The sequence below is a fragment of the Rhinopithecus roxellana genome, chromosome 6, assembly GCF_007565055.1.
Source record: "Rhinopithecus roxellana isolate Shanxi Qingling chromosome 6, ASM756505v1, whole genome shotgun sequence".
NCBI classification, from domain to species: Eukaryota; Metazoa; Chordata; class Mammalia; order Primates; family Cercopithecidae; genus Rhinopithecus; species Rhinopithecus roxellana.
In genome coordinates this window covers 115,015,567-115,026,365 of record NC_044554.1, presented here as the reverse complement: position 1 = coordinate 115,026,365, position 10,799 = coordinate 115,015,567, and the positions used below count along the sequence as shown (strand labels likewise).

The 10,799-nt window shown below is 43.6% G+C and overlaps 1 protein-coding gene across 1 annotated transcript in view; it reads right to left on the bottom strand.

The window, feature by feature from the left end:
- Positions 1-4,172: 4,172 nt before the first annotated feature.
- The window catches only part of UBE3C (ubiquitin protein ligase E3C), a 43,784-nt gene continuing 37,157 nt past the window's right edge, over positions 4,173-10,799 (bottom strand). Inside the window, exons 5-6 of the mRNA XM_030932906.1 lie at positions 9,217-9,332; positions 4,173-4,353 (exon numbers count right to left, since the gene is read on the bottom strand). Coding sequence (XP_030788766.1) covers positions 4,188-4,353; positions 9,217-9,332 — 282 coding nt within the window. The 3' untranslated portion in view covers positions 4,173-4,187. The remainder of the gene's footprint in view (positions 4,354-9,216; positions 9,333-10,799) is intronic.

Below are 10,799 nucleotides of genomic sequence, written 5' to 3'. Positions count from 1 at the left end.
TGTCCCCGATTGTGCTTTTTAAACACCATGTTGAACTCATAGAGTTGAACATATTGGTACGTTTCATTCCACTATAGTCCCGACCTCACACTGCTCCACCTGGGGCCCTGGGGTGGGCTTTAGGAGGCTCCTGAGCCCCAGGGTCACTGGTACTCTCTGCGTCCCACCCTGCAATCAGCCTTTTCTCCAGGAACTCTTAAGCTCCTTTTAGAGGAGATGATGTACTTGGAGACCACAATCTGGGAACTGAAGAAGTTAACAGTTTAAAGGCAACTTATACGTAAACTGAAACAACTTTCAGAACCTCTTAAAATTTCCAGCCTATGCTGGCCGGGCGCGGTGGCTCAAGCCTGTAATCCCAGCACTTTGGGAGGCCGAGGCGGGCGGATCACAAGGTCAGGAGGTCGAGACCATCCTGGCTAACACAGTGAAACCCTGTCTCCACTTAGAAAATACAAAAAAAAAATTAGCCGGGCGAGATGGCGGCGCCTGTAGTCCCAGCTACTCGGGAGGCTGAGGCAGGAGAATGGCGTGGACCCGGGAGGCGGAGCTTGCAGTGAGCTGAGATCCGGCCACTGCACTCCAGCCTGGGCGACAGAGCGAGACTCCGTCTCAAAAAAAAAAAAAAAAAAAAAAAAAAAAAAAAAAAAAAATTTCCAGCCTATGCTTTTGATAAACTCTGGGTGGGGGGCAGTGAACATAAACTCTGGGTATCAAGAGTGATCCAAATAATATATTCTTTCAGAATCATTTACTCCATTTTTATAGAATAAGAACAACGTTCAAGTGCAATTCTTGAGTATCTCATCATATACAAGCATATTTGGTAGCACATTAAAAACAATCCATCTGCGTGGGCTGTTTTTGAAACAGTCCTACACAGCTTCATATTTGAGTGAAGATCACTAAACAACGCATACTCAGTACTTTATCATTAGACCCACTTTGTAACTACCCCGTCAAATGTCAAACGCAGTGTATACTGATAACTAGTGAAACTCAATATGAAAGCTTGAAAGCTCTTTTGCTATGAAACTAAAAAGATAAAAATCTGTAATCCCAGCACTTTGGGAGGCTGAGAAGGGCGGATCACGAGGTCAGGAGATCGAGACCATCCTGGCTAACACAGTGAAACCCCATCTCTACTAAAAAACACAAAAAACTAGCCGGGCGAGGTGGCAGGCGCCTGTAGTCCCAGCTACTCAGGAGGCTGAGGCAGGAGAATGGCGTGAACCCGGAAGGCGGAGCTTGCAGTGAGCTGAGATCCAGCTACCGCACTCCAGCCTGGGCGGCAGAGCGAGACTCCGCTCAAAAAAAAAAAAAAAAAAAAAAAATACATCGAGACTTTAAAAAACTGACTAACGTAACTAACAATGTAACGTAACTAACACTGCACATACTGAACAGACGGACAACATGACAGAGGTTCTGTCGCAAAGGTTAAAAAGCTTCACGGCACATAACGTGCAATAACAATACAAATAATTATACTACAATTTAAAAAGGCTAAAATTTTATAGACTGTTAGGAAGTAAAACAACTGCTGTACCAGAGAAGATGCTAGAAGCAGCAGTTTCTGTGGAAGATTTTAAAGCATTTCTTCTATTGGGACACATTTCAAATAATGCATATTTCTTAACTATCTTCCTTACAATTTTAGAAAACAAGTACAAATTCTCGAATGCTCAGTCTTAAAACAGTATATATGTCAACTAATACAATGAACCACTTTTAATTATTAGTTTTTTTTTTTTTTTGAGACGGAGTCTGGCTCTGTCGCCCAGGCTGGCGTGCAGTGGCCGGATCTCAGCTCACTGCAAGCTCTGCCTCCCGGGTTCATGCCATTCTCCTGCCTCAGCCTCCCGAGTAGCTGGGACTACAGGCGCCCGCCACCTCGCCCGGCTAGTTTTTTGTATTTTTAGTAGAGACGGGGTTTCACAGTGTTAGCCAGGCTGGTCTCGATCTCCTGACCTCGTGATCCGCCCGTCTCGGCCTCCCCACAGTGCTGGGATTACAGGCTTGAGCCACCACGCCCGGCCAGTTATTAGTTTTTAAAAGATCAAATTCCACAACTTTCAGTTTACTTTTAATTAACTCAGAATACTGTTTCCCTAAGTTTTCAACAAACTAAGGTGTCTAAAAAATAGTAATATGCCAAGCAGAAGGGTTGAAATAAATATGAATTTACTTTCTGCAGTTTTAACAGAGGACCAAGTGGTCCACATTTCAAGTCTGCTAGATGTAACCTAGACTATGACTTCAAATGAACAAAAGCACAGCTACTTATAATTCTATCTGTAGCCATAGCTTTCTAGACCTCCCTTCACAACTAGTCTCGCACACATTTTTAATGCTGACAAATATTTCTCAAGTCCAGGAGTCCTGAAGTGCTTGCGTTTCTACCTATGAGGATGTTGGAACCGAAAGTTTGTTTTAGGATTTATACTGCTCATTTCATAAAAGCTTAAAAATCATGTTTATTTCATACCTTTTCTCCAAAAAGTGTCACTAATGTGTCCTCAAGGGTCTCAGACATAGTTCATTATAGCTTCTACAATGTAGTCATTTTAGGAGCATTATCAATGTATTAAAACTTTAGCACTGAGTTAGAAAATTCAAACTAAATATCCTATTCTCTTCTACTGAATTAACGTGAGAGGACATCATTCTTGGAAGAAAACTCATTTAACAAAATTTACTTTTTCATAAGGCTCTTGGAGTGATGTTCAACTCATACATTGGTGGCACTACCTTTCCCATTCACTCAGAATGACCAGGAGGCGGTAAGAGCCCTTCCTGCTCAGGTGAAGGACTTGTACTGGAACAAGGACTTGTAAAGAACAAGTGATTATGCTACCTTTGCACGGTCAGGGTACCGCGGCCGTTAAACATGTGTCACTGGGCAGGCAGTGCCTCTAATATTAGTAATGCTAGAGGTGATGTTTTCGGTAAACAGGCGGGGTTAGGTTTGCCGAGTTCCTTTTACTTTTTTTAACCTTTCCTTGAGAGCATGCCTGTGTTGGATTAACAGTATGAGTAATACTGGCCTGTTTATATTTATTAGTACTGGGCTGTTAAGTATCGGTGAAGGTTTTCGATCTGATTTAGGCTTATGCGTAGGAGAACATATTCATGCTACTAATGCTAGCATTATTGCTTCTATGACATAATAGATTAATCCAACGTAATGTGAGGAGTTCAGTGAGATGTTTGGGGTTTCTTCAGGTAACTGACGTTGAGCTTGAACGCTTTCTTAATTGATGGCTGCTTTTGGGCCAACTATGGGGGTTAGGCTTTTTACTCTCTATATAAAGTTTTTTCCTAGTGTCTAAAGAGCGGTCCCTCTTTAGACTAACAATTAAGCTTACAGGGGGACTGATGGTTCTGTGGGTAAGCTTAAGGCTGAACTAAGATTCTATCTTGGATAACCAGCTATCGCCAGGCTCGGTAGGCTTATCACCTCTACCCAGAAATCTTCCCACTATTTTGCTACATAGACGGGTGCGCTCTTTCAGCTGTTTTTGGGTAGCTCGTCTGGTTTCGGGGTATTTGGCTTTAGTTCTCTTTGCGAAATGATCTCTAGTTAGCTCATTATGCAGAAGGTATAGGGGTGAGTCCTTGCTATTTTGTGCTTGGTTAATTTTTTTTTTCATCTTTCCCTTGCGGTACTGTATCTATGGCGCCAAAGTAAAATTTTCTATCTCCTATACTTTTATATTTGTGAATGGTTTAATATATATTAATTTGGTAGTAGTATTGGTTGGGTTTTTGGGCTAGTATTAGCTCAAGGCAATCAAGTGATGTTGATGTCTTCCGGGTGTAAGCCGGATGCTTTGTGTTGAGCTATGCCTTGATTTATCCAAGTGCACCTTCCAGTACAAGTGTGCTGCACTGCAGACACAAATCTTGGATGACAGGACAACTGATGAAAGTATACGTCAGTTCTGTTCATTTCCAAGCAAAAGAAAAAGGCAAAGAGAGTAGCATGTTTTGAATTTTCAGAGTGGGTGGAGCCAAGGACAGATGCTGGAATCTGGGACTCTGGTGGGCACCTGTGGATGGAGCACAAGGCGTCTGGGACACCAGTGCCACTCTGACACTGAGACTGAGTGCACAGGCTCACAGCAGCAGGCTGGCCTCTGCTCACTCCCCATCAGGAGGCTGAGCCACAGTTCTCACCCTGCCTGTTACTCACCATTGTGAATCATGCAGTGCAAAATCTGTTCAGTCACTGACACCACATAGCTAGCATCTTGTAAAACAGGCAAGTAAGTCTCCTCAGACGAAAACACTTCAAGCATTCTCATTGGAAGCGCAACATTCAAACTGTCATCATTACAGTTTTGCAGCAACCTGTAAAAATGAAAGAAAGTATTCACATACTGCCTGAATGGCAAAATGTCACTAGTTTCCCCAAGTTACTCTCAGTGACAATGGTTAAGAAACTATTCCAGGCCGGGCGCGGTGGCTCAAGCCTGTAATCCCAGCGCTTTGGGAGGCCGAGACGGGCGGATCACGAGGTCAGAAGATCGAGACCATCCTGGCTAACATGGTGAAACCCCGTCTCTACTAAAAAATACAAAAAACTAGCCGGGTGAGGTGGCGGGCGCCTGTAGTCCCAGCTACTCGGGAGGCTGAGGCAGGAGAATGGCGTAAACCCGGGAGGCGGAGCTTGCAGTGAGCTGAGATCCGGCCACTGCACTCCAGCCCGGGCGACAGAGCGAGACTCCGTCTCAAAAAAAAAAAAAAAAAAAAAAAAAGAAACTATTCCAGTACAAGAGTATCTCTGAAAAAAGGGACATCTTACAGATAGACAGGGAAATATCCAACTAACATTCAGTCATTCAGACAGTTTTTAAAAGAATTCTCGTTAAATTGTCTGGCACTAAGTTCACAGACAAGAAAAATGGACAGTGGAGAAACGAACATGAAAAATTAAAGATTACAAAACACTATAAGAAGTATTATAATATCCATGAATTGTACCAATAAGCTGCATTTAATCAAACTGAGATACGAATCTCTTTAACAGTGCATATCATCTCCTTAAAGATGCTTTTGAGACTTTCCATGCCTGCAATATCCCCCAAATAGACAATATATTTCTGATCCTAAGTCAACTCCCATTTTGACTAAGGCTTCCCTTCTTACTATGAGAAGAACTGCAGGCAGAAGGGAAGGCTTAGTTATCCATTTAAAGAGGGCAGTACAATAAGTCTGGACCGGTCACACCAATCAAGACACAGAACACATCTGTCACCCACAAAAGTTTCTTCTTGGTTGTCTCTAGTCCATTCCTCCCTTTTTCTCCCCTACTCTAATCCTTTTTTCTATCAAAAACTTTGTCTAACACCGAACTTATTTTCAGATTTATCCTGTTGTCTCCACAATGTATTTTATAGCTATTTTTCCTTTTTTTAAAAAACAGAATCCATCTAATCACACATCACCTTTAATGAGGGACCCAGGAGGCTGTTTGGTGCCTCACTGAAACTGACTTCTCTATGTGACAAAAGCATTCTGCCCTGCCAGGAGGCGAATAACGTGCAGGGCTCTGGGTGGGGTGTGTCTACGCAGCTCATCTGCTTACTGCAGGCTGCCTTCTGTCTTGATAGAGCCGCAAAGCCCAGGAGAGACAGGGGGTAGGACACCCCTGCCCAGCGGGCAGGACACCCAGCAAGACCTTGTTTTGCTTTTGCCCTTTTCACAACTTTCTCCTCAGCACCACACTGGTGTCTCCTGAGGGGTGTAGGAGTGCAGGAGGAGTGAGGCTACACATAACAAGCGGATAGCCACAAAGGGCGGTGGCGGGCAGTGGGAGAGCCTCTTGTCAACCCGGAAAGTCAGCAGCATGTGCTGCTGATCCCATGTGAGAGAGAAACCTGATGATGCAACAGGGAAAAGTGTTGGAATGGTGCCTCGAGTGAGAGACACCACAGGATGTAGCTCCAGGGTTATGGGGACAGCCTTGGATGGGAAAAGGGACATCCATATTGTCAAGAGACAACCCCACTTAAAAAAGTGAAAGATTTGAGCAGACTCTTGAAGAATAGCCATGTGAGTGACCAGTATGCTCCTGAAAAACACCCACCATCATTAGTGATCCAGGAAATACAAATTCCAATCACAATAAAATACAACTACCAGCCATCAGAATGGCTGGCTTTGGACAGCTGTCAATACCAAGGGTTCAGGATACGGAGGGACTGCGTCTCTCGTATGCTGCTGTTCTAAGTTTGGTAGTTTCTTCTAAAGTGAAATATGTAACTACCATGTGACCCAGTGATTCCATGACTTCGGAATGTTCAACAGCATTAAAATATGTATGTGATTAGTCATAAAAGGAGTTACAGGTGGTTCTGGAAGGCCACATTTATAGAAAAAGAAAAACTCAACGTTCTGGCACATGGCAGGTAAGACTAACGAATTACTCACACACACTTGAAACAATTTCTAACATTTACATTTTGTTAAAATTCATTTCTCATCAAAAGAATCAGTGCTCCTTAGAGAAAACAGCCCCAGGCCTGGGGCAGAGAGAGCACTTGAGCCTCTGTGACCTCACAGAAAACAAAGATCTCTCAAAATACAAATGAGGCCAAGCCAAGCAAAACGGGCTGCTTGGCCGGGCGCGGTGGCTCACGCCTGTAATCCCAGCACTTTGGGAAGCCCAGGCAGGCGGATCACGAGGTCAGGAGATCGAGACCATCCTGGCTAATACGGTGAAACTCCGTCTCTACTAAAAATACAAAAAACTAGCCGGGCGAGGTGGCGAGCACCTGTAGTCCCAGCTACCCAGGAGGCTGAGGCAGGAGAATGGCGTGAACCCGGGAGGCGGAGCTTGCAGTGAGCCGAGATCGCGCCACTGCACTCCAGCCTGGGTGACAGAGCAAGACACCGTCTCAAAAAAAAGAAAAAAGAAAAAAAAAAGAAAAACGGGCTCCTTACAGGGCGCTCTCTACCTATAAGCAGACCACTAAAACACACTGTATTTTTAAAAATACATGAGACCTTAATGAGATTAAAGAGGAAAGGGCCGGGCGCGGTGGCTCAAGCCTGTAATCCCAGCACTTTGGGAGGCCGAGACGGGCGGATCACAAGGTCAGGAGATCGAGACCATCCTGGCTAACACGGTGAAACCCCGTCTCTACTAAAAAAAAAAATACAAAAACTAGCCGGGCGAGGTGGCGGGCGCCTATAGTCCCAGCTACCTGGGAGGCTGAGGCAGGAGAATGGCGTAAACCCGGGAGGCGGAGCTTGCAGTGAGCTGAGATCCGGCCACTGCCCTCCAGCCTGGGCGACAGAGCGAGACTCCGTCTCAAAAAAAAGAGGAGAGATGAGGAGGAGTGTTTTGTCGTTGCTGTTAAAGAAACATGGATTTAGCTGGGCACGGTGGCTCACGCCTGTAATCCCAGCACTTTGGGAGGCCAAGGCAGGTGGATGAACTGAGGTCAGGAGTTCGAGACCAGCCTGGCCAACATGGCAAAACCATGTCTCTACTAAAAATACAAAAATTAGCTGGATGTGGTGGCACATACCTGTGGTCCCAGCTACTCAAGAGGCTGGGGTAGGAGAACTGCTTGAACCCAGGAGGTAGAGGTTGCAGTGAGCCAAGATTGCGCCACTGCACTCCAGCCTGGGTGACAGAGCAAGACTCTATCTCAAAATAAAAATAAATAAATAAATAAAAATATAATAATAAAAAAGAAACATGGTATTGCTCTGCTGCCCAAACGGGAGTTCAATAGCACAATCACAGCTCACTGCAGCCTTGAACTCCTGGGCATCAAGAGTTTCTTGTATTAGAAATTTTTAAAAATAAAAGTTGGGAAAAGAATAATTATATTTAGATTATTTGCTTATACAAATACATTCAAAAGTTACGTTAGAGGTGTTTTACAAACTACAACCCACAGGCCAAACCAGCCCTAGGGCTGTTTTTTGTACAGTTGTTGAGTGAAGCATGATTCCTTTATTTTTAAACAATTGTAAGCAAAAGGCAAGAAAAATATATAATAGAGACCATATGTGGACCACAAACCCTAAAATACTTGCTATCTCGCCATTTACAGAAAAAGTTTGCAAACTCCTGCTTTACAGAAAGAATGTATACAATGTGTTTTTCAAACTAAAAGTTTATCAAATAAATAAGTTAGAAAAAATATGAATTACTGGCATCTGGGATCCTCCTGGTTCTCTCTTCTACTAATAGGTTCTTTATTCCTATCTTTGGTCCAGATAAGTATTTTGGAAAAATCAGTTAAAAAAGACTAGTTCTGATAGTAATCCTAAACAAATATTACAGGCAGTGTCCAGAAAATTAACTGAAATTATACTGAAGATTCAGAATCATTTGAAAATTTTACTACTGTTGAGACATAAGCAATTAAAAACTGGTAAAGGTGTTATATTCAGGCAATATAATTCATCACTTACACGTGTTCTTTTGGACACTGAATGCAAGAAAGTCACGGCAGTGGCTTATGTTGAGTTCCTACATAAATAATAAAAAGCCTGATGAAAGGTGTATTCTAAAGAAGGGGCTTTCAAACTGCATTTTGGTGGAGACCCCTATGGAATGGAATCATTCTCACACATTAGGAGTCCTCTTTTGGCTGGCCTTCCATTCTCCAGTAACCAGGATGGCCAGCATTCACAAGATAATTCCAGGGCATCCTTGAAAGAAAAAGTCATCTGAAAGATACTGATATATGTGTCTTCATTTATATCTCACGCCGGCCTGAATCACCTAGAGTAAAAATTGTAATGTATAGAAGTCCATGGCCAGGCGCGGTGGCTCACACCTGTAATCCCAGCACTTTGGGAGGCCGAGGCGGGCAGATCATGAGGTCAGGAGATTGAGACCATCCTGGCTAACACGGTGAAACCCCGTCTCTACCAAAAACACAAAAAATTAGCCGGGCGTGGTGGGGGGCACCTGTAATCCCAGCTGCTCGGGAGGCTGAGGCAGGAGAATGGTGTGAACTCGGGAGGCGGAGTTTGCAATGAGCCGAGATCGCACCACTGCATTACAGCCTGGGAGACAGAGAGACTCCGTCTCAAAAAAAAAAAAAAGAAGTCCACGATCTCATTAAAAAAAGAAAAAAAAAAAGTATGGAAAAGTCACTGTCTCTGAAAATAAAAGTCAAAAGGTATTCTCCTAAAACAAGGTGATCAATACATTATATACGTTGCTGACTTACAATAGAATTTTACCTGCAACAGAGGCTCATCAATCTTTTTATTTGAAATAAGCATGTAAGTCTCTCAGATCCATCCAACTGCTTGACAAACAGAGAGCTGTGTTTAATTAAGTTCTGATAGAGCCATATCTGAAACAGCAAAACATACAATACATAACTCTCAATGAAATTTAAGTTTGCTAATTTACATAATACCCCAAATTTCCTTAAGCGGCAATGCACATTTAATCAAACCCAATCAAAAGATGGTAAGTAAATATTCTAAGTCAGGTTTTATTAGAGGCATGTTCATTTTCCAGCCAGGCGCGGGTCGCTCACATCTGTAACTCTGGGAGGCCGAGGCAGGCAGCTCATTGAGGTTGGCCAACATGGTGAAACCTGTCTCTACCAAAAAATACAAAAATTAGCTGAGCGTGCAGCACACACCTGTAATCCCAGCTACTTGGGAGGCTGAGATGGGAGGATCACTTTAACCTGGGGGGTGTGGGTGGAGGCTGCAGTGAGCCAACATCAAGTCACTACACTGCCTGGATGACAGAGAGACCCTGTCTCCAAAAAAACAAAAGTATTTGCATTTTCAATCTTAATACATCAGTACTAAATACTAAATTAGTAACTAAAACAAAGTACACTTAAAGCTCATGTCAATCTGAAACAAAAATAGTTCATTTGCAAAAATCAGGAATCTGCAATAAAAATAAGGCCGGGCGCAGTGGCTCAAGCCTGTAATCCCAGCACTTTGGGAGGCCGAGACGGGCGGATCACGAGGTCAGGAGATCGAGACCAGCCTGGCTACACTGTGAAACCCCGTCTCTACTAAAAAATACAAAAAAAATTCGCCGGGCGAGGTGGCGGGCGCCTGTAGTCCCAGCTACTTGGGAGGCTGAGGCAGGAGAATGGCGTAAACCCGGGAGGCGGAGCTTGCAGTGAGCTGAGATCCGGCCACTGCACTCCAGCCTGGGTGACAGAGCGAGACTCCGTCTCAAAAAAAAAAAATGAGAAATACGATATTAATCCCAAGTTACATAGGATATCTGTTTCTTTTCACCTTTTTCTCTGCAGATGTGTGTGCCTGTGTGTCTCTAGCATCTGTTCCTTTTGGATACTTCCCTTCCCTAACTCCATCATTTTTTTGATAGGGAAGGCAATCCTATGGCCCCACTGACCAGGCTGGTCAGAACTCTCCATTGTCCTAGATAAAAGGATAGTGAGTTCATTAAAGGCAGATGCAGATTTCTGTCGCTTGTAATCAAGAGGCCTGACTAGACAATATGTATGAAGCTGCCCTATTACTTTGAAAACGCAATACTTAACAAGGAATCTCTTCCACTTTCTCTACTATACCTTTGTGAAATAGACTGGTATTTTATTTTTTCCTTTCACAAGGCCCATTTAGAATAATCTAGAATGAAAAGATAGCCTTGTTTTTTCTTTTGAGACAGAGTCTCACTCTGTCACCCAGGCTAGAGAGCAGTGATATAATCTTGGCCCACTGCAACAGGTCAAGTGAGTCTCATGCCTTAGCCTCCCAAGTAGCTCAGATTACGGGTGCCTGCCACCAAGCCCAGCTAATTTTTCTATTTTTAGTAGGGATGG